This window comes from Rhinatrema bivittatum, chromosome 6, assembly GCF_901001135.1.
Source record: "Rhinatrema bivittatum chromosome 6, aRhiBiv1.1, whole genome shotgun sequence".
Lineage (NCBI taxonomy): Eukaryota > Metazoa > Chordata > Amphibia > Gymnophiona > Rhinatrematidae > Rhinatrema > Rhinatrema bivittatum.
Window position 1 is genome coordinate 51,822,374 of NC_042620.1, and position 24,369 is coordinate 51,846,742.

The following is a 24,369-nucleotide window of genomic DNA, read 5'->3' on the forward strand; positions in this document are numbered from 1 at the left end:
TATTGGATATAATTCCCTCCTTATGCCCACAATAGAAATCTGCCCTTTTTTTTTTTTAAAGGTGTGGTATATATGTTTACTTCATTAAATTCCTGTATAGTTTTGTAATGCTTCAATTCTTAACAAGTTTATCTTGGATGCATTAACTGGAATTCTTATAAATAAAAAAATGTTTAAAAAAGGTGCTTTTGGACCAAAAGAGGTAACTGTATTACGATGCTTGAGTTGAAACTAAGGTGTTGACTTGGTATGTCATCATTATGATAGTCCTTTTCTTTCCTGTCAGGTAAACCGGATGGCAAAGGAATGACATTGGCAGAACTTAGGATAGTAGGAATTAGATATTACTCAATTGAAAAGGGGTGTAGTGGGATGTCAGTTTTGTTCATTTTTTCGCCAAGAAATAACAGTAATCGGTAAAATATCTTGTGTATACTTTGTTTAATGGTGTTTCATCCTGTGGGATTGACTATATCATGTTATTTGTAATAACTGGTTTTGAATATAATTTCATATATTCAATATTTAATTTCTTCAAGCATTTAATCTGTAAGACAATAGGTTTTGTGATTGACAGTGTATTTTTTGGATTGCATTCCCTCTAATAACTCAGTTAAATATCAGCAACAATCCTGACATAATGAGATTTCTAGGATTTAAGAGTTTGAAATCTTGTACTACTGCTGTTTCTGTACCACATTAAAAGAATTACATAACTCTTCTGGCCAATTGGTTCAAATAAATGATTTTGCTGACTTGTTCATGCTGAATGTGGGGCTGATAACTGTTTATGTAAACTGTGGAGAACAGTTATCTAACAGTAAGCCTTTTATTCCAGCTTGTCCCATTTGCTCTTTATATCCCTACTCATTTACAGTCGGGTACATGCATTCACTAAAGAAGCGGCCCACAGATTGAGTTTCTCCCTCTAGAGAAATTAGAAGAATTTGATCACTTGCAGTAAGAAAGCATCTGCCCTGTTTGACTTGCAGTGCTTTCAAAATGTCATCACAGACTTCTGCCATGGATGTCTGCAGGCTCTCTTGTTCTGTTCAAGGGGTAGAAATCAACTCCATTCCTCCAGGGCCCACTGTATTATTTCGGGGTCACTTCAATATTCAGTTTTTAATCTGGTACTGTCATCTGATTTCATCTTAACAAGGTGGTAATACAACAATGAAAGGAAATAATTTCATGAAGAAACATTCTTTTATAAACCGTTACCTGTGTTTTATAATAACCCAAGTACAGATTCAGAAGTGTAGAACGTCATTTAAGAGGCCATATATATTTTGTAATGCAAAAACTGTTTCATTTTATCCTCTTACTTTTTCAGATAACCTTATGTATTGCCACAAAAAGAAACAAAATGCCAATACAAAAAAGAGTACTAAAGAAAATAGCACATAGAGAGCAGTCTCTGCATTCGAAGGGGTTATATCTAACCCCAGAAACTGCACAATCCCATAGCTCTCGTAGACAGGTGCAAGGGTGGTGGTAGTAGTCGCATTGCTCTCATAGACAGGCATAGGTGTGGTAGTATCTGGCAAGGCAAAAAATAGACATGAAAAATAAGATTTTGTTTTCTTAAACCTAGAAAAATATAACCAAAAGTTTGCTTTAGGATGCTTCTTGCTAGGAACACCCTCTGCTTGTCTGATTTTACATGTATCACGTTAGATACTGTCTGTAACAACACATTTTGTGGGAAAGGACTACTGAATTAACTTCCTTCTCCAAACAACAATCAGGCTGACCAGTCACACTAGTGAATGATGTGAATGGGAGTATTTTTCAGAGATACCTAGAAAAGCTTTTATGGGAATGCAATTAATGTCACATGGAGTCTCTTCCCTCCCACCACCCCCGGGCTCTGTTTTTGTCTGTGATAATAAAGTGGTGGGTCAGTTCTGTGACTGTTTTGGCTTTTTTTTTACAGCTACTAAGAACTGCTATTTTCACTATTGAAGCTGCCTCAGACAGTTCTCTATTGTACCATTTATTTATGTAGCTTTTTGGCATTATCTTAATTTTTAGTTTTGTCAAGGCTATTCGGTCCCATGTTTTCATCCTCTTGGTGTGGCTTTGTTCTATGGCTTCAACCAACTTGTATTTCTGAAAAATCATTTTATTTTGATTTCAGTTTATCTGACGATTGCCAAAGAAGTTGGCATTGCTTCTACTGTAATGTTAAGATGTCCATTACTGACCATCATGAGATTTGCATGTGTTATCTGGACCTACAGTATATAATCCCTAGATGTAGTAATTACTCAAAGGTGTCACTCAATACCATCAATATCTGATGTCTGAGAGTTATGGACATACCCGCAAATTTTCGAGTTGTGGTCACCCTGAGTTGCTGTAGATGGAGGAGGTGCATATCAACTCTTTTCTACCCCCACCCCTTGGTCTACAGCAATGACATAAGAACATAAGAAGATGCCATACTGGGTCAGACCAAGGGTCCATCAAGCCCAGCATCCTGTTTCCAACAGTGGCCAATCCAGGCCATAAGAACCTGGCAAGTACACAAAAACTAAGTCTATTCCATGTTACCATTGCTCCTTCCCCTCTCCCCTGACTCCAGTACTCTCCTCCCTCCTGCCCCCCACAAATCACAACTCCTTAATTTGTGCTTAGGGATGTCTCCTCTCCCCTCTAGAATCCTGGGCTCAGACAGCTGCAGGCTAAACTGTATCTGCTCTAGCTCTGCTCGCTTGTTATATTAATTGTTGTCTTTTCTGCTTTTTGTTGTTTATATTTTTATGTTTTATTTTATTGGTTTATATGAATGTGTTATGGTTGACTATGTAATCTGCTTAGCATGCCTTTGTTATTATAAGCAGACTATAAATATTTCCAAATAAGTAAATAATCTCCACATATTGAGGACAGGAAGGAAAAAGGTAAGGCTGGAAAGGACAAAGCATAGAAAACTGCCCTGTTTCCTTCTCCAGCCCCTCCCATCCTGTTTCTCCCTGTATGGTGTCTGTTGATATGGTTGGGAGAGGATGAGAAAGGGAGATGTCACTCATAGGGTGCAGGACTTTCATTAACACCAATGGCAGACCAGGAAATGTCTAAAGGCTTAAATGGCTTAAACGGACAGATGAACAGATGTTTACAGGTAGGCAGCTTCAGAGTAGAATGGCAACAAGACAGGTTCTCAGCAATAATGTGCTTCATGCTGATTAAAGTGTTCAAGTTTTTGTCAAATAGATCCCATCAGATATTGACCAAGGGAGCTTTGATTACTGTGATGGGAAGTAAATGTGCAGTTGTACAAGGATTCCTACTTTTGCCATTATTTAATATTTTTTACACCATTAGGCAGGGTTATTCGATTATTAGGCATATAGGGATATCTCTAAGCTGATATACAGCCAAATGACTCTTAGGGTAGAGAGAATCAGAGGCTTTTCAAGAGTTTAAGATGTAGGTCATTGTGCAATGGCTTAGCATAGAGTGCTTTTAAATTCATCTAAGGAAGAGATTTTGTGAGTGAGGTATGAGGAATATTGAGGTGATACCTGTGAGCATGCTCCCCAATAGAAGCATGCCCCGCCCCCCCCCCAAACCACCACCCCCTATGATGTCACTGGTGGCACCACTGTCACCCAGCCCCCAAGCCACACCCCCTATGTCACGGGTATGACATCGCCAGAAGTCCACCCCTCACTATCACCCCAAAAACACGCCCTTTAGAATGTCATCAGAAAGGGCCCTGTCGCTTTTTTAATGATTTATCAACAACCAAACCTCATTCCCTTTTCTTCTAGAAATCATTAACAACCATACATTAAGGGAACTCCCCAATGCGTGGTGATGTGTGGTGACTACGTTTAAGACAACCACTTTGTGATTGTCTCAATGAGTAGCTCCCGTGTTTATTCTTCAAATACTTTATTATTTTATTTTTTATTTTTTCTTTCATGTGCTTAGTTAATATCCTCTCCCTGGTGGATAGCCCGACCCTCCCTAGGCGTTTTCGCTTTCTGTTAGTACTTATCAGTTTCCTTTGCTCCCAAACGGAGTCTTGCCGTTTCTGTGTGGTCGGAGCCACGTGCCCGACATTGGCCGTGTTTCGGCAATTGTCTGCCTGCTTCAGGGACCTCGGGGAGATTTTTCTTTCAATTCACCGATTGGTTTCAAAATTACTAAAGCACATATGAATTTTCTTTAAAAATAATTTTCGTGTGCGGCACCTTACACTATGAAGGCGCTGCTCAGGGATTACACCTTGAAGGAGCCACTCATGAAAATGATTTTTAAAGAAAATTCATGTGTGCTTTAGTAATTTTAGAGCCCTCATAGAACTGCTTCTCAATTATGGTGAGGGCCCTCTGAAAACACAGTTTACAAGAGGTTTGTTTTATAAAGACACAGCCGGAAACCATGAAGTGTATGGTGTCTTTGACAATGTGATAGAAATTAACCACAGGGGGTTCCCGAAACGACGTGAGGCCATTCAACCGTACAGATCTTCCGTATTTTAAAGAAGGATCCGTATGTTACAAAATCTTTTGTAGACGTCCTGCCCAGTGACTGGCTGTCTGATGTACAAATAGAAAGGAAACCTGCAAGCTTGGTGGTAAAAACCGACCCCCACGACCTTCCTGGAGAACACTGGTTAGCAATATATGTGACTGAAAAGTACGCTGGATTTTATAAGATACACTCGTAGCCGCGCGTATCTTATAAAATCCGGGGTCGGCGCGCGCAAGGGGGTGCACATTTGTGCAACCTGCGCGCGCTGAGCCCAGCGCTCGCTGCCTGTTCCCTCCGAGGCCGCTCCGATTTCGGAGCGGCCTCGGAGGGAACTTTCCTTTGCCCTCCCCCCACCTTCCCCTCCCTTCCCCTACCTAACCCACCCCCCCAGCCCTATCTAAACCCCCCCTTACCTTTGTTGGCAGATTTACGCCTGCTAAAAGCAGATGTAAATCTGCGCACGCCAGGACTTACGCACATCCCGGGGCTCTGCGTGCGCCGGCAGCCTATGCAAAATAGGCTGCCGGCGCGCGCAGGGCATTTAAAATCCACCCCACTATGTTTAGTTCTCACATGGTGTCCCATCAGATTTACATAGTCAAGTATATGCATTTGATTGTGGAAGGGGCATAAAAATTGAGTTTCTCCCTCTAGGGAAACAAGAATATTCAACTGCTGAACATTGATGAGGGGTGTAGGAAATATCTGATACATTTGATATATGATGCTTTCCAAGTGTTATTTTAAGCTTCTGCTGGGGCTACTGATGTCCATAGTTTCTCATTTTCTAGTCAAGGGATACTGAAGGCAGAGGTAATAAACTCTGGCTCTTGAGGATCACACCTAGATTTGATCTTCATGGTGACCAAAATATGAAAACTATAAACTAGGCCACTCAATGGAAATACATGCAAGATGTATCTGCCCCTGAAGGACAATAGTTTGATGCCACTGGGCTGGAGTATGCAAATTGGGGCGGATTTTAAAACAATACGCGTGCCGGTACTTTTGTTCGCGCCACCGGCGCGAACAAAAGTACACCAGATTTTATAAGATACGCGTGTAGCCTATAAAATCCGGGATCGGCGTGCCCAGTAGGGCGCACATTTGTGCAACCTGCGCGCGCCGAGCCCAGCGCGGCCTGCCTGTTCCCTCCGAGGCCGCTCCAATTTCGGAGCGGCCTCGGAGGGAACTTTTCTTCGCCCTCCACCCACCTTCCCCTACATAACCCACCCCCCCCCCCGGCCCTATCTAAAACCCCCCCTTACCTTTGTCGGCAAAGTTACGCCTGCTTTCAGCAGGCGTAACTTTGCGCGCGTCGCCGGCAGCCCCGCTCCGTCCTCCGGTCCCGGGGGCGTGGTCCGGAGGACTCGACCACGCCCCCGGGCCAGTGCCACGCCCCGGGCCCGCCTCCGAAACCCACGGCACGCCCCCGAAACGTCACGTCGTTTCGGGAACGCCCCCGGACACGCCCCCTCCCTCCCCGTTTCGAAAGCCCCGGGACTTACGCGCACCGGCGGCCTATGCAAAATAGGTGCGCCGGCGCACAGGGGTTTTAAAATCCGCCCCATTATGTCTTGATGCTAAAAACAGAGGACAGGAAAGTCTACAAATGGTTGTAAGCCTTAACCTTGTCTCTGCTCTGCCATTAAAAAAGATATTAAAAAAAACAAGGAACCCAGGAGTAAAGTATAACATACAAAACCAAGAATTTCACTCTAATATCTGTGGGCGGATAAAAGAATCATAAGACAGAAAAGTTATATCTATATCTCAATGACCTTCATAATAGCACCAAAGAACTGCATCAATTTGATTGATGACTGATGTCCAAAATGGCAATAATCATTGGTGTTAAAAGATGGTTAGGCACTCATGAGAAAAAAAATTGTTTTTGGTTTTTTAAATATGTACATAAAAAGTCACTAAGGAAATATCAACTTATCTGAAAAAAACCTTTCTGAAGATCGATGAGGGTTATACAGTCAAGTGGAGGAACAATGCAAACTTGAGTGAACTCCTATTATAGTACTGCAAATCACTCCAACTTCCTCACGCTGCAACGTTTCGAGAGCACAGTTCTCTGTTTCAGGAAATGTGGGATTGTCTGTAAATGTCCTCCATTTTTTAAATTTGCAAGAAACCTTTGATGCCGGTAATTCTCAAACTTAGACCTGATTCATCAAGGCATTTTCCCACAAACATAAAATGAGAGAAATGCCTTATTGAATCAGGCCCTTAATCTTAAAGCAGACCAGCAAGAAATGCTCTGACAGCCTCCTTTAACAAATTTCTGACCCTGTATCAACTTGACTGTATAACCATCGATCTTCAGAAAGGTTTTTTCAGATTAGTGTTGATATCTCCTTAGTGACTTTGCATATTTGAAAAATCAAAACAAAATATTTTTTCTCATGAGTGTCTAACCATTTTTTTATGATCAATGATTATACTGTTGATGCCATTTTGGACATCAGTCATCCAAACAAATTAATACAGTTTCTTTGGTGCCATTATGAAAGTCATTTACATATAGATTTAATATTTCTTTCTTAAGATACCTTTATGTTCTCACAGATATAAGAGTGAAATTCTTGTTTTTGTATTAAAAAAGATATGTCAAGAATGCATAAAATGGCTTTATATTATAGATTATTTCCCTTTTCTTTCAAAATATATTAAAACAAATAGGAAAATGTGTCATTAAATGATGGGAAACCTAGATCCTGGGGTGCAAAATCTTGTCTCCCCTCCTACACTAATTCACTGACACAGGGATTCCACAGGGCCTATCTCTATTCCCTGAGTTTAAAATCTCTCTCTAAACAACAAGGAAACTGTGGCATCTTTTGGTATGGGCTATAGAACTGATGCTGATGACATCAGCTGTGCTTTCCTCTGTGACCTACTGAGACTCTTATGCTGGAAACTGTGACAGAATATTTAAAGGGAATCAACATCTGGAGGACGGAAAACTGTCTTGCACTGAATTGAAAGACGGAGGCTTGGTCAGCCATTTGGCTATACCTGACTCTTCTGATGACCTTGAAGTGGATGACAAGCTTATCCCACCTCTGTGTACAAGTTTGTAATTTGAGTCTGAGTCCCTCCATTGTTTGCAGATTTCTCTTGTGATTATTTATTGCAGATATCCTGAAAACTCAACTGGTTGTGTGTTTCCTGAGAACTGGGGTGAGAACCAATGTTCTGTAATAGTCATGTAATGTTAGGAGGCAATAATAAGAGTGGTACATCAGAGTCCTACAATATGTTTCTGAGAAGGGTCAGTTAGTTGAATAATGGATCCATATTAGCCAGCTTGAATTCAGCCCCTGGATTCAGTAACAATTAGAGATATTCTATTAGCATTAAATACATCCACAAGCAATACATTTCTAATGTGCACTCAATCCAGATTGCATAATTATGGTGATCAATAATGAGGGACCTACATCTTCAGTTTTTATTTTTACTGAGAATTTCAATGATATAACAAAAAAACAATCAATGGAAAATAACTTTGTTTATAATATGCAGGAGAAAAATTAGTGGAATAAGTCAGTTTTCTTCTGACTTTTTTTGTTGCATCATTGACATTCCCAGGAAAAATAAAATAAAAACTGAAGGTCCCTATCAATAATACACAAATATATTTTGCAGATTTTAGATAACTGTATTAATTTATGCTCTACATACGTTCTGGTTGTAGTTGAAGGCAAGGATGAGGGCCAGTTGCGGGGTTAGGAAAACCATTGCACTGAATGATACTTGTATAAAATTTTGAAGATTCTTTGGGGATGCGTGCTCGAGATGGATCGGAGTAGTTTGTGTAATACAAACCAAATCTTTCTGCGTATCCCATAGCCCATTCAAAATTGTCCATCAGTGACCAAGCTGTGTAACCTCGTAGATCCACACGATCAATTTCCACAGCTGTTAAATGCACAGATTATCTAGGCATTACTAAATGACTGCAAATACTAAATACAGAAACATAGAATATTACTCTGCTATAAAAGCCTTGCAAGCACAGTTCTAATACTTTTATTTCGTATCCTGTTAACATTCATGGTGACTTGGAGAAATCCATTTGCTCCATCTATGCAGTTCAAAAATGGATTCATGAGGTCTTGAAAGCTTGCCTACAAGATCCTCTTTGGATAATTGGTATGCTAATCTAATCAAAGATATTTCAAATTACAAAGAGTCCATCTACCTTTGCTGAGCATTTTTCTTTGTTCCTCAGTTTGTCTTTACATAAACTGCAAACAAAGGTTTGGACCTGTTTAACCTTTTGGATTACGACTTTAAAAGAGATGTGTTATAAATTGTAACTTTCAAGTAAAGTCAACCTACCCCTTCCCCTCCTGCTAAGTATGTGAACGGATAATAAGAAATAGAAGAGCAGCAGGATGGGGGGATTTTAATTAAATTAATTTTTTTTGGGGGGGTATCTTTAAATTCAATTTGTTAACTGTTGATTAAATGAAATATGTTCACCACTGAGTTCACATGAGAACGATGGAGTCTTCAACCATTTTTTTTAAATTATTTACTTATTTAATATATCTTTAAAATGCATTTAATATCATTTCAAATGACATTTCAAGTTAAGAAGGAAAGTCCACAAAGGTGAGGGTCCGTTTTCTGTTGGAAAAAAGAAGCTATGTATGTGAACTAAAGCACTTTTTAGGTATCAGAATGAAAAATGACTTTATAACAATGGGACAAATTATTTTGTTTAAAATGCTCATGGGATCAGTTGCAAGAAATACACTGGAACATCCCGGTTGAGTGAAAAGGTTGTTTTTGTTTTTTTTTTCCTGATCCCATTGTTGTTTCAGCAGAAAGTGGGACTACTTTTAACTATTGCCATTGGCCTCTTAGATGCAGGCGATGATGTTTTCTGGCACTAGAGATTAATAATAAGTATAAAGAACAGTGATCTCTGGTAGAGATGTAAGACAAAATAAAACCTTATCTAACACATAACTATAACCTGCATCTATTATCACATTTATTTATCACCTTAAAAAAATCTCAAGATGATTTACAATTTATTAACTAAAAACATACAATAGAATCAAAATACAACATTAAACCTATACTGAGTAGCCCACCATTATCTTCTCATTATCTACAAAGACAAGTTAAGCTTAGGTTTCATCTTTTAAAGCCTAATTTTCAAAATGACTTTTATGTAATAAATGATGAGGAGAAATGTACAGTAGTGGGACAGTGGTTTTATCCTATTTAGTAAACTTTTTTAAATGGCTCTTCATTGGTAGGCTTCCATACCTTTCAATGCCTCATCAATGTAACTCCGGTAGTAATGTGTTCTCCAAGGATCATTGAACGTTGTTCCACGTTCAGAAATGCCATTCTCCGTCACATAAATAGGAGGATTATTGTATTCTGTCTTTATCCAGTTCAATATCCTTCTAAAGCCAAAGGGAGTTACTTTCAACCAAATGGAGCCAGAGCCCAGCCAACTGCGGTCAGTCAAGGAGGCTACTCCCCTATGAATATCAGAAAAGAATGATCATCTTTCAGCCTTTCCTAACCATACCCCTTCCTCTTTCTCCCCCCAGAAAACATAAAAGCCTTTAGATGGTCAAAAGCATGGCTCCCTGGAAGGGCAGTGCTATTGGAATCTGCAAACCAGAAAGTGGGAATGGTGGCAGAGTGATTGCTTTTTTTTTTTTTTTTTTAGACTGACACAAATTAAATGAAGACAAAAAATAGTCACAATCATGAATCTCATCCATACTCCAGGTATTCACATATGGTGGGATTTCCATGGATGATTGCAATCAGAGATTGAAATAATAATAAGGATTTTAAAAAGTGGAAAATAAATGGCACGTTAACTCTGTATAATCATATGCAAAAATCTTAATCCAATAAACACCCAGATGACAGGCAGGGTGACTAGCTAATGAGTCCTGGCTTTACTCCATTGCATGGATACAGATATAGTCTTGTTTTCTTCGAGCAATCAAGATTATAGCTCCACACATTCATTGGGATGAAATTGGAACCTGTCCAGCCTCTCCTCCTTGACATGACATGAAGCTGAATGGTCATCTTATTTATAGGGGGGGGGGGGGTGTGTTACAATGTCTAAACTCTGGATTGCAGTGTTGGATTGCATAGTTTGGGGAGCTATAATTTTTTTTTTCACCATCATCACTCATTTTCTTGTGGCTCTGTAGTTAAAATCACCTTAGCTTTCAGAAATGAAATGGAAGGGTTAATGAAGGAGACCACAAACTATGGCCTATGAACCAGCCTGCTATCCTTTGCCTTCCTACTATGAGATCTGACCTGTAAAGAGAGGTGTTTTTTTTTCACACGTGGGAACAATGGCAGCAGAAAGGCTGGTGAGTGTTTTCTAGGCCCTGCCAGTGGAAGTGGAAGACGAAACACGGCAACACAAAAGACAGTGGAGTTTCCCAGGCTCTGCCAATGAATGAACGCAAATGACGACGTGTGGCAACAGTCACAACAGAAAAGTTAGCGAAGTTTCCTAGGATCTGTCAGCAGAAGAGGAGCTGAACTGAGTCACTGACAGGGGGGCCAGACCCCCATCAGCAAAACAAAAGCCAGTCAAGCCACGCTGTAGAACCGAGCCACTGATGGGGAGGCCAGGTCTTGTCAGCTGAAGATCAAGCCAGGTAAATGAGAGCCAAGGTAGGTGGGGAGGGAAGGGCGAATGAGATGAATGATAGAGGGGAAACGTTTTTAAATATATCAGAAGCAGAAAGCCTGTGAGGGAGTCAGTTGGACTGTTAGATGAGCGAGGGGTTAAAGGGGCACTTAGAGAAGATAAGGCCATAGTGGAAAGATTAAACAATTTCTTTGCTTCAGTGTTTACTGAAGAGGATTTCGGGGAGGTACCCATAGTGGAGAAGGGTTTCATGGGTAATGATTCAGATGGACTGAATCAAATCATGGTGAACTTAGAAGATGTGGTAGGCCTGATTGACAAACTGAAGAGTAGTAAATCACCTGGACCAGATAGTATACACCCCAGGGTTCTGAAGGAACTAAAAAAATGAAATTTCAGACCTATTAATAAAATTGGGTAACCTATCATTAAAATCATCCATTGCACCTGAAGTCTGGAGGGTGGCTAATGTAACCCCAATATTTAAAAAGGGCTCCAGGGGTGATCCAGGAAACTACAGACCCATTAGCCTGACTTCAGTGCCAGGAAAAATAGTGGAAAGTGTTCTAAATATCAAAATCACAGAACATATAGAAAGACATGGTTTAATGGAACAAAGTCAGCATGGTTTTACCCAAGGCAAGTCTTGCCTCACAAATCTGCTTCACTTTTTTGAAGGAGTTAATAAACATGTAGATAAAGGCGAACTGGTAGATGTAGTATATTTGGATTTTCAGAAGGAATTTGACAAAGTTCCTCATGAGAGGCTTCTAGGAAAAACAAAAAGTCATGGGATAGGTGGCGATGTCCTTTTGTGGATTACAAACTGGCTAAAAGACAGGAAACAGAGAGTAGGATTAAATGGACAATGTTCTCAGTGGAAGGGAGTGGGCAATGGAGTGCTTCAGGGATCTGTACTGGGACCCATACTTTTCAATATATTTATAAATCATCTGGAAAGAAATACGAGTGAGGAAATCAGATTTGCAGATGATACAAAATTATTCAGAGTAGTTAAATCACAAGCAGATTGTGATAAATTGCAGGAAGACCTTGTGAGATTGGAAAATTGGGCATCCAAATGGCAGATGGAATTTAATGTGGATTAATGCAAGGTGATGCATATAGGGGATGCTATAGTTACACAATGTTAGGTTCCATATTAGGAGCTATCATCCAAGAAAGAGACCAAGGTGTCATAGTGGATAACACATTGAAATCGTCAGTTCAGTGTGCTGCGGCAGTCAAAAAAGCAAACAGAATGTTGGGAATTATTAGAAAGGGAATGGTGAATAAAACGGAAAATGTCATAATGCCTCTGTATCGCTCCATGGTAGGACTGCACCTTGAATATTGTGTACAATTCTGGTAGCCGCATCTTAAAAAAGATATAGTTGTGATGGAGAAGGTACAGAGAAGGGCGACCAAAATGATAAAGGGGATGGAACAGCTCCCCTATGAGGAAAGACTAAAGACATTAGGACTTTTCAGCTTGGAGAAGAGACGGCTGAGGGGGGATATGATAGAGGTGTTTAAAATCATGAGAGGTCTAGAACGGGTTAATGTGAATCAGTTATTTACTCTTTCGGATAATAGAAGGACTAGGGGGCACTCCATGAAGTTAGCATGTGGCACATTTAAAACTAATCAGAGAAAGTTCTTTTTCACTCAACGCACAGTTAAACTCTGGAATTTGTTGCCAGGGGACGTGGTTAGTGCAGTTAGTGTAGCTGGGTTTAAAAAAGGATTGGATAAGTTCTTGGAGGAGAAGTCCATTACCTGCTATTAATTAAGTTGACTTAGAAAATAGCCACTGCTATTACTAGCAATAGTAACATGGAATAGACTTAGTTTTTGGGTACTTGCCAGGTTCTTATGGCCTACATTGGCCACTGATGGAGACAGGATGCTAGGCTTGATGGACCCTTGGTCTGACCCAGTATGGCATATTCTTATGTTCTTACATATACAAGCTCTCACTCTCTCACCCCCCTCCCCCCCCCCCCCCCCCCCAGGCTCCCAGTCTTATACACACAGAGACGCATATCCAGTTACCCATTCTCACCCACATACACACATTCAAGCTCCCATTCTCACCCACCCATACACACACACATGCACACACAAAAAGGTTCTCATTCATTCACACATAAATACAAGCTCACATACATTATGGTGTCCTGTTATCATCGGGCCTTGGTGAAATGAGCTCCACCACAGCCCCGAAGGTCTCCTGTTATCTTCAGGCCCTAGGGCCCTCCAATCTTCCTGCTTGAGGGGAGGGAGCAGAAGCTGTGCCCCAGCGTGCACAGCTTCCACTCCCTTCCCCCCATAACCGGCTTGCCGCCTGGTTAGACTCCGCCTTGCAGCTCCGGCTCTCCTCTTCGCTGTCACGGGGATACGATCCCATGACTGCCTTGTAGCTCCGGTGCTCCTCTTCGCCATCACAGGGATGGGATCCTGTGATGGCCTTGCTCTAGCAGGCCTCTTCCAGTTGGGTGGGCCTGGGTCCTAATTGGGTGGGCAACTGCTCACCCAGGCCCACCTGTGGCTATGCTACTGTGTTACTCAGAACTAGAGCATTATAGACAGGGACCACATTTCAAAAAAGAGCAAATATGTGCTTACAGTACAATTGAACAAGTTTTACCTGTCAGCATCAAAGGACTGAAGGCCGGTAGGAAAATTGAGCTTGGATGCCAGTATTGTGGTATAATGATTAAAACCAAAGTAATCAAATGTGCCTTTTATTCTCTGCTTTTCACTCTCTGTGAATTCAGGGAGTCTAAAGTTACAACACAGAATGAGAGAAGGGAAGAAGTTGTCAGAATTTGGCAAGAAATCCTTAAATATTAAAATAAATCAGTTCAACTTTTTTATCTGCATAAACTCTTCAGAAAATATTTTACTTAATATTTTGTTTTTGCTAGTTAGTAAAAAAATAAATAAATAAATAAAAACATTAAGAATAAATCATAGGGGATGAAATATTAAAAATGACATTTTCCCATTCTTTGCCTACGGAAAAAGGAATGGGGAAAAAAAAAAAAGATTTGTTTTCTGTATGATCCTTAGAATACAAACATATCCCAAATCTGGTACACAGAAAATTGCAAGAATTGCACGAGAAGTGTATGACACGCTCTCTTCTCAGAGCGAGAGCAATGTTGATCCGCACCAAAACCTATGCTTGATTTATGCTAAAAATTGTATACATGTGACTATATATATATATACTTAAAAATGTAGCCAGCTATGACATTTTTAGCAATGTCTGAATTATAAAGCAATCCATTTGTGTCTTTGTGGATTGTGATATCTATGAAAGGACCAACAAAAAACATGATGTAGTATGAGCTTCTGAGTCCGCCCAGGCCCCCTTTTCAGATAACTTTGGATGGTCCTTTAGGACTGTAGCCAAACAAAGAGGTTGATATTCTAAAGTCTTTTAAATAAGTTAAATAAATAAATAGTTTGTTCAGCTAAGTTCAAGACTCAACCTGACAATCCCAGAGTTTTAAATAACCCACCTCACTGAATGGCCAAGTTTAACCAAAAGGTCATTATCCAGCTAATATTTAGCTGGCTTAAAAAAAAAAAACAAGTCATGGTGGAGGTGTTTCTGGGGCATGGCTTAAATTTAGCCAGCTAGTGATGATATTCAGTGCTAGCCAAGTAAAATAATCAAGTTCACTCTGATCAGAAAAATAGCAAGCCCAAAGTTAAGCGGTTAACAAAAAAAACAAAACAAAAAAACTAGCATGATGAGTGAGTACCGATCCCCACCTTCCCTATTTTAATTAGAGATCTTAGCCAAATTCCCCCACTCCAAACCCCCAAAAGTGGTCCCCTGGGTTAAATTCCCAGCACATTAACATTAATTTATTCACTTCACTCCGGGTAAAAAGACCAATGATTGATCCCTTCACTCACAGCTGTCAGTGAAGGGACCAATCCACCTTTTAGAACTGATTAACATTAACTGGCTAAAATTAGCCAGATAACTTGATTTTCCCTAAAGTTATCCAACTAAAATGAATCGGTTCGGAAAAGGGATTGGTCCCTTTAATGACAGCTGTGAGTGAAGGGACCAATTGCCGGTCTTTTCACTCAGAGTGAAGAGAATAAATTAACACTAACGTGCAGCTCTAATCCACTAGGGGTCGATTTTAAAAGGAGCGCACGCACATCCATGCGCGCAAAATTCCCGGTGTGCGCACATAGACGTGCAGATTTTCTAACATGCATGCTCCAATTAAGGAGCAGACTGGGAGGGAACCTTCATATCCCTAACCCTACTCTTTCTACCTCTTCCCCTCTCCACCCCAACCCCTAAATCTATCCTAGCTATCCCTTTTTTTGTTTGTTTTTCAACTTACTTCATGCCCCAAGTTGATGTAGGTTGTCATCGGGACAGCGATAACGGGAGTTACGTGTGTGGCTGAGCCTGTTCTAAAATGTGCGCAGCGTGCGCAAGGCCAGGCCACGCACATAACCCCTGTTTTTTATACACATGGCCCTTTTAAAATCGGGCCATTAGTATTCAACCCAGCAGGCCACTTCTAGAGGTTCGGAAAGTGAGGATTTTGCTAACACTTTTTTTTTTAAGTGTGGGAGGAAGGGATTGGTATCTGCTTGGCACACTAGTTTTGTTTTAATATTCAAAAGCTAGGTGTGTGGCCTAGTTACCTGAATAACTTTATGTGGGTAACTCTATCCAAGTTTATTCAGCAGGCAACTTATCCAGTTAAGCCCCAATGAATATCCCAGCTAATATCCTGCTCACCTCTAGTAAATGGAAATTCTGAACATAGCCAATCAAGAACTTTTTCCTAAGGCTCGCAAGTTTTAATTTTGGTGAAACTTTGTAAAATATCTACATGCATTCAAAATGTCCAAGGGCTCAAGTCACTCAAAATCATTTTGACCTTCAGAGGATTTGGGATTTCTCAAATGGCAGCTATTGTAAAAGCATTTCCTGGTCTGGTTTTCAGTACTGTCATAATGAATACTCATACAACATATTTACATCTGCTTAGAGTAGATTAATTTGCATATTTTGGATGCCCTAAAAATTAGACCTCATGATAGCCATTGAGGATCAGAGTTTGCCAATGCTAATATAAATGGGCAATTCATTATTGGTTCATTGATATATGCTAATAGTTACAAGGAAGTAAGTAGATAATAACATAAATCAACGTATTTAAGATGTAAGAAATCCTTACCGGGATTTTGGCAGTCCTTGGGCTTGACTTCTCTCTCGTATCCTTGTTTTCATCACCTCATTGTAGTCACCGTTTTTGAAAATGGGATGTGCAAACCAACCACCATAAAACTATTAACATAATAAAGCAGAATGATTTATAAAAGCTATAGCACATGACACTCAGTTTGGGTATAATATCCATTCATACTGTGCCACCAATGCAAGCTTTTGCTTAGAGAATGTATGTTTATCAACAATTGGTGAACTCATTTGACCTCATTTAAACCTTCAGAACTTGTCCATACATCCTGCATGGAGAGTTGTTATGCTCCAGAAAAGGCTAAAGCAATTCATTCTCCTCCAGTGAGTAAATCAACTCAGTGAGGAAAGCTGGCACTCATCTTGTAGGGATGTGCAGTCAGAGTTTGTTTGGTTTTTTTTAATCCATGCGTCTCCTCGGAGAACAGCAACAATGAAAGGAAAGAGTGGGTGCTGCAGAGAGCAGCGGAGGTGGTGGTAATTGGGCCAGCAGCGGACTCCAACTTCTACCACAGCTGCAATATGGAAAAGGAGGCAACTTCAAAAGGTTTCCAGGTCAGAGCCTAAAGGTTCAGGGTCAGTGACCCAACCTGGCAGGACAGTGACCGTTGAAGGAGTGCCCGGGTGTGGCTTCTCCAGGCTTGATATGCAGTGAACCAGAGAGAGGAACTTGCTCATTCAGAAGATTAAGGAATCCCCTCCCCTGTGCCCGTATGGTCTTTTATTGACAGGTGAAGGCACATTTGTTCTAAGAGGCATTTGGAGAGCTCAGACAATAATGTTTTAGTGGTCGTGTTTTCGGCCCAGGAAGAAGCCCAGTTTTAGGAGTAACATTGTTTTATTATGAAATGTTTATAGCTATTGTATTATTTCTTGTTTGTTATATTATGTGCTTAGCCCGTTAGCTCAACTGGTTCGCATAAGCAGGCTAGAAATAGTTCAATTAAATAAATAAATAAATAAAATAAACTATGGACCCCTGATGGTAGGAGTGCCTGCCCCAAATCCTTATGCAATGCAGGAGGCCAAGAAAGGACCCCAGAGCATATCACATCCTCGGCACATGTTTTTCCCAGTCTCAGCAAAACTAAAACTGCCCTTTGGTGATTGTTCCTGTCCCTTGTTCTGGAGAGGTAATATCCAGGCTTGCACCCTTCTGCTCTGAAAAGACTGCACTTAGAAGAGGTTAATGGAAAGCTGTGGTAAGAAAGCATCCCAAAGGCTCACTTTTGAAAAAACACATTTACTGTCAATATAATCTGAAGTTGCTGTAGTATCGCTAAGGGGAGGATATGGGTGACAGAAGAAGGTTTTGCATACGTGCACATGGCACACATTACCTGCACATATCTTCTGGCAGCATCGATGTCCTCCTGCTTATAAGGGTTTTTTGGTTCAGCCCAGTCAGAGTTGATGGTAATAGAGATTTTCCCGCCTTGTTTTGCTCTATAGCTATCATTGTACAGATGCCAGGCTTCAGCGTGGGCCTTTATTAAATTGTGTCCTGCAATATAGGGCGCACTACCCGGTCTTGAGGAGATTCCTTAAAAAACAACAAATAAACATAAAAGCAAATAATGTGTCAAATGTGATAATCAGTCCACCAGCCTGTGTCATTTAACAATCATTTTATCGAAAACAATAACAACCAAATCTGCTAAAATGATGCGCAGGTCTGATCTAGGTCCAGGAGCCTGAAGAGCTGATGCGGAAGGCAGATCTGACAGTGGGGGTGCTCGAGTAACCATAGCACCCACGGAGCTGACACCTATGATTAGGGCTGTTCTGTTATTAGGCAGGGTGAGGCAATTACCTCAGGCACCAAGTGCCCCCTGCAGTGGCTTCCTTATTTTGCATCCAGACCAAAGGCCCCCAGTCTATGGTTTGCTAGCAGGAAGACCCATGCAGCGGGCACGGTTTGCTGGCATTAACATCAGTTTCATGTCAATTTATTTTATAGACCTCCGTTCAAAGACACTCGCTGTGATATGCAATACAGTCCATATCATGCTACAGTCTAAAAATACATAGACCCATACCATAGAAACCAATTAATATAATAAAACAAGGTCAAAAATTCAACTAAAATCTTATACAACACAGTATATTAATTGATAAAGAAAATCCAAAAATGAATAAAGTAACCCAATACATTAACTAAAATCTTATAATAATATTGTGACCAACCAGATGGTAAAGCGGACAAACTTTCACAGTACCTCATGACAAGTTAGTTACATGCCAAGTCAAAAAGCCATAAGGGATAAGACTACATATCACTACTTATCGAGCTAAGTTAGCCAGATAAGTAGCTCCTCCCCTTTATGCCCCATCCTGCTCACCACTTAGCAACTAACTACTTACGGGCCGATACAGTAAAGCGCGGCCGCGGTTGCGCGGTTTTTAACCTGCTTTGGACGCACGTTTTGAGTGCGTAAGACGGACACGCGATTCAGTATCGGCTTTTACGCATCCTTAGCGCGTTCCGAAAAAGACGTGTATCCCTTTCCACCCGCCGCATGTATATGATATGTTAATGATTGGATTAGCTATTCCCCCCGATACAGTAACGTGCGCCCAAATTATCGCATTTTTAACCAGCTTATTTACCGCGTCTTTAACCTCTATATTTACCGCCTACCCTGATCCTGGCGTTAGTGTGGTGTTCAGTCAGCTTTGGACCGGACAGTGTCATGGACAACATGCATATATTGGCTCTGGCGATCTTTTTCATTCGGTTGGACGTCTGGCTCCCTTGAGCGTCCGGCCGGGCGCTCAAGGCAGCGGCCATGGATGTTGGAAGGCAGCAGGGTCTCCAATCATGGACGCCCAGATAGAGGCGGGAACGTCCATGAACGGAAGCCCCGACCTTGGACATCTGGACGGGCACTCAAGGCAGCGGGGCCTCCGATCATGGACGCCCAGATAGAGGCGGGAACATCCATGAACGGAAGCCCTTACCTTGGACGTCCGGACGGGCACTGAAGGCAGCGGCCATGGACGTTGGAAGGCAGCATTCCCCTCTTTCTGGGTGTCCATGCTCGGAGGCCCCGACCTTCACAGACGCCCAGAGGTCCTTGCACGTCCTTAAGCGCCCGGACGTGGAAGGTTGGGGGTGGCCTCCGAACAAGGACGTACGGATGCTCAGGGCAGCGGCCCCGGTGTCCATGCTGGGTTTGTAGAAAAGAACCATCCACTTACCTGGTGGAATGACATTTGAAATGACAGGTATGATGCCAGCGCACCCTGGATACTCTCCGCTCTATACAGAAAATGCATTGCAAACGCCTACCGCTTCATAGGCGCGCTTTGGACGCTCGTTTGTCGCTGCTTGGATTTGCATCTAATTTGAATACTGAATCGAGCGGCTTGTGAACCAAAATGTGCGCCCATCAAACGCGCAGGCGCCCAGCACTGCCGCACTTTTTTTTAACGCATCGGTACTGTATCGGCCTGTTATCTGGCTATGTGGCGGCTGCTGAACGCCGCTGGATTTTCAGACACTGCCACTTAGCCCAGATTTAGGGAAAGGCAATGTAGGCAACTGCCTCCTGTGCCAGATTCTTAGAGGCATTGGATCACTGTAGGCATAAGCGTAAACTTCTGTCTGTATAACACCTTCTCCCTTCCACTCTGGACGGAGAATGTCACAGAAACTTATCACTATCATACCTTTTATATATGATCCAAGTGGTGCAGAGATTTACACAATACTGTTTGTCTCAGATAAGAAATTTTATTATAAGGAATATTAGACTTATCACCAGGAACAATCATAACAATTTAGCAATCTCAGACAGGTACTTGTACTAAAATCCTTGGCACAAAATATACTTTGGTGATTAGAACTTAGGTGACTTTAGAAAATTAGCAGAGCAATGATGCATCATATTAGCCTGGACTTGCATTTAGAATTACTAAATAAGCTGAGCTAATTGCCCTGCACCAGATCCAGGAGGAGAACCCACTCTTCCTAAGCTTCAATAAAGCCTCATGATCAGATCTAAGCATTCTTATAGGCACATACAAATTTAGTTTAGATGCAAGGTAAGAACTTGAAAGAGGAGAGTTACCATTTTAAACTGGCAGCAATATTTAACTGGTTCTTTGAGTATTGCAGAAAGAATCTCAATCTTTTAAGTATCTGTAATTACTCTAGCTGCGTAATTCTGGACTAATTGAAAACCTCTTAAGAGATTTAGCCTTTTTGCTTGAGGCATCTGGGACTTTGAATGGATATATTGTTATCGAGCAGGGATGTAAGGGTCCTACCAGTTAGGATGTTTAGATCTGGTTTTGCAGTAGGAAACATCGTGTGGTGGCTAGCAGATGTATCTGTCTTTGATTTTATTGTTGTTTTATTGATTTTATGGTTGCATTTTTGTTACCCACCATGAACTTTGCCTGGTGTGGGATATACAGGTTTTATAAAATTAATAAGGCCCAGCTATGATGAGTAGCAGCAGTTCAGATGAAAACCAACCAGCCATTTTGTTTTAGAGATGCAATTTTGTGGAAGCTTTGTATTTATTAGTTATTTATAAATATTAATAAATAAATAAATAAATTAGATATTCCACTTTTACCAAGCTGGTCTCAGGGTGGATTGCAATCAAATTACATTTAAATTTCTGCTACATTAGTGATGCAGTTCACAATAAGCAATAGTGAAATTTCTGCAATTTGTTTACTGAAGTTTAACTCAGTATCAAAAATTATATCTACATTACGGGTCTCCTTTTTTATTCTTAAAGAACAATGTCCTAAGATAGGAGTTACCAGAAGAGAAAGCGGGAAAGATTGTCTTATCCAGAGAATCTCTGCCTTTCCAGTCTTTAAAAGCAGTCTATTTTCTTGCATCCACTGCAAAATCATAGTTAAACAGAGATTCAGATAGGCCAGCAAGTAACTAAAATTGAACCTATAAGAAGGAATGTCTGGATATCATCTGCATGATTGAAGTGGTTCACGTTAAATTCAGTCAAACGTTTTCCCAGTAGAGCCAAATATATATTAAATAATGAAGGTGATGATAATGAGACTTGGAGGCCACCACATTGGAATGGCCAAGATTTAGAAGTACCGCTCGGTACTACATTCTGGAATCATCCTTGTAAGAAGCATGCAGATCAGTTTAAAACCTTTCTGCCATAGATCTAATTCAAATAATTGACACAGTATGGTACGGTTTATTGACATGTTGGCAGGTATCCTACCAACCTGCCAGCAGGAGGAAAAAATGCAATGGTTTACTGACATGCCAATAGGATTCCTACTTTCCACCTACAGAAGGAAAAAAGACCTGGGTAGCACAGTATGTCGACGTGCCGGCGGGGCTCCCATCATCAGAAGGAGGAAGACCCAGGAGGGGTTGTTAATGAGAGGGAAGAAAAAGGAAAGGACGAGGGGTGTGAGTGAAAGGGAAGTGATGGAAAGGAGAAGGAAAGGGTGGGAGGGAAGTGGTAGGGTCCTCAGGAGCGTGGCACAATTGCCAGCTCCCTAGAAATATTCTCACTCATACTCTATCTGCCTTTGGGAAGCTTGATCCTTTGCTTTCGCCCTTCCCCAGCATTTCAAATCACTGAAAGGGCCAGACTCCCATTTGGCAAAACTCCAAGGGGGTCTCCACACACCTACCTGGGCCTCTCCTACCTGGGCACTTTGTGCCTTGGGGGGGGGGGAGCACCATGTCATCCCTCGCCTCAGGCAGCAGATTGGGTTGAACCACCCCCTGCTCATGATCATTGCTAAACACAAAGGTGAGTATTTTTCACAAATCCAGGCTGATCTGACCCCATAGTGTCTATGGGCCTGATGTACTAAAGGGTTTTCCCTATGTTGTGTCTCTGTGAAAAAAGTATAGCAGCTCTGATCCAAATGTGATGAATTCTGCTCATAAAAGCCAATTAAACTGTGGGGTGAAAAAAACTACTTCAGATCAGTTCCATATCCCATGTGAGCTGGGTAGGAAGGAGACATCAGATAGCTTACACAATATCCAGGACATAACACTGGCCATTAAAAACATAGCACAATACAGTGGGGCTACCTGGTGCCGAGGTGCCATAGCCATAGCCCAGGTTTGCTATAATGTATGGCTCATTGAGAGTTATCCAAAACTTCACTTTGTCTCCTAATTTCTCGAAGAGGAAGCCGGCATAATCTTTAAATCTCTGCACTATGGTCTCATTCTCCCATCCTTTAACGTCCTGCAAAGCCTGAGGAAGGTCCCAGTGATAAATTGTCACCTAGAGAGAGAGAGAGAGAGAGAGAGAGGGTCACAACCTTTGTTCTAGTTTATACAACAGATCACTTACTGTTCTCTTCTGTCCTAGAAGACAAGGCTTGAAATGCCAACAAATGTTCCATGTTTGAGAACGTTTGGATGCTTAGTGAAGTATACCTGTTTATTTGTTTATAAGTCTATAAGGAATGCCTGAAATATAATTAATTTATAAATAATGCAGTCAACTTTCCAGAAAATCTTGGTGTCTGGGTAGATCCAACTTTGATCTTACTGAATACATTCCCTCCAATACAGTAAATGTTGATGGAAAAGGGCTCATCATTGGGCAAATAATGGATGCACATCTTATCAATTTTGTCTTTCTTGTAAACACACAAGGTTTCCAGTACACAAACTGAATTCATTTGCTCCCTTCCATATTAATCTATGGTGGAAATCCTCATGGCCTCCTGCCTCTTTGATGTGATCATTTTCCCATTAGAGCACAATATTTTGAGCTGCACAGACTGCAAAAATCCATAAATATATTTAATTCTTAGGCAAGGAGGCTGCTTTTTGTCGACTCCCACTGTGATGGTTTGCAATTGTGATTTACTGTCCCTAAAATGAATTTGTCCCACTCCTACAGGGGTGGCTCAAGGCAATCTGCTGCCTGAGGCGAGGGATGAGATGGCGCACCCCTCCCGCCACCTGCCCTGCCCTCCTCTCCCTTTTCCACACACACCCAATCATGCATACACACATATACTCTCATTCACTTCTCTCCCACATCCATACACACATGATACACACACACACACTCTCAGATATACATACACACCCCACCACTCTCTCATACACACACACACACACTACTCCCTCACCCACACACCCCTCCTCACCCTTACCTACCCACCCTTTCATACACACACACACTCTCAGATATACATACACCCCCATCACTCTCTCATACACACACACACACTACCCCACCACCCTCTTATACACACACACACACACCCTCACCCACCCATACATATACACACACCCTTACCTACCCACCTTTTCATACACACACTCTCTCAGATATACATACACACTCCCACCACTCTCTCATACACACACACACACTACCCCCACCACATCTTATGCACATGCACCCACTCTCACCCACACACACACCTCCTCACCCACCCATACATATACACACACCCTCACCCACCCTCTCATATATATATATATATATATATATACATATACATGCACATACACCCACTCTCTCATGCAAACACACACCCTCTCATACACACCCTCCCATCCTTCCTCTCATACACACACACACCCTTTCATATGCAGACACAAACCCTCTCATACACACTTACAAGCTGCATCCCCGCCATACACACACACAAATTGTACCTCTTCTTGTTCTTCAGACACTGCTGGCTTGAGATCCGGCGGCAGTCCGCAGCCTCTTTTTTTAATTTCTTCACTGCCTCCAGCCTACGCTGCAGCCTCCTTTCTCTTTCTTTGGATGCCGCCGGCTTCACTCTGGCAGCATCCCGCGATCTCTTTTTTTGGCCACCACAGATAACCCATGGCTTCTTTTTCCTTTCTCCGCCACCACCAGCCTGGGCTCTGTAGGCGGAGGCACGCGGCCCTCTTTCTTGTTCATTGGCTGCCACCGGCTCCAGCAGTGGCCTTTCTTTTTTTTTTTCCTTGACTGCACCTGCG

General features: G+C 41.6%; 1 protein-coding gene across 1 annotated transcript in view; it reads right to left on the reverse strand.

Annotated features, from left to right (window-relative positions):
• Positions 1-455: 455 nt before the first annotated feature.
• The window catches only part of LCT (lactase), a 96,486-nt gene continuing 72,572 nt past the window's right edge, over positions 456-24,369 (reverse strand). Inside the window, 7 exon segments of the mRNA XM_029607892.1 lie at positions 456-1,543; positions 8,188-8,424; positions 9,790-10,010; positions 13,812-13,946; positions 16,390-16,499; positions 17,750-17,952; positions 22,459-22,657. Of these exon segments, the coding sequence (XP_029463752.1) occupies positions 1,317-1,543; positions 8,188-8,424; positions 9,790-10,010; positions 13,812-13,946; positions 16,390-16,499; positions 17,750-17,952; positions 22,459-22,657 (1,332 nt within the window). The 3' untranslated portion in view covers positions 456-1,316.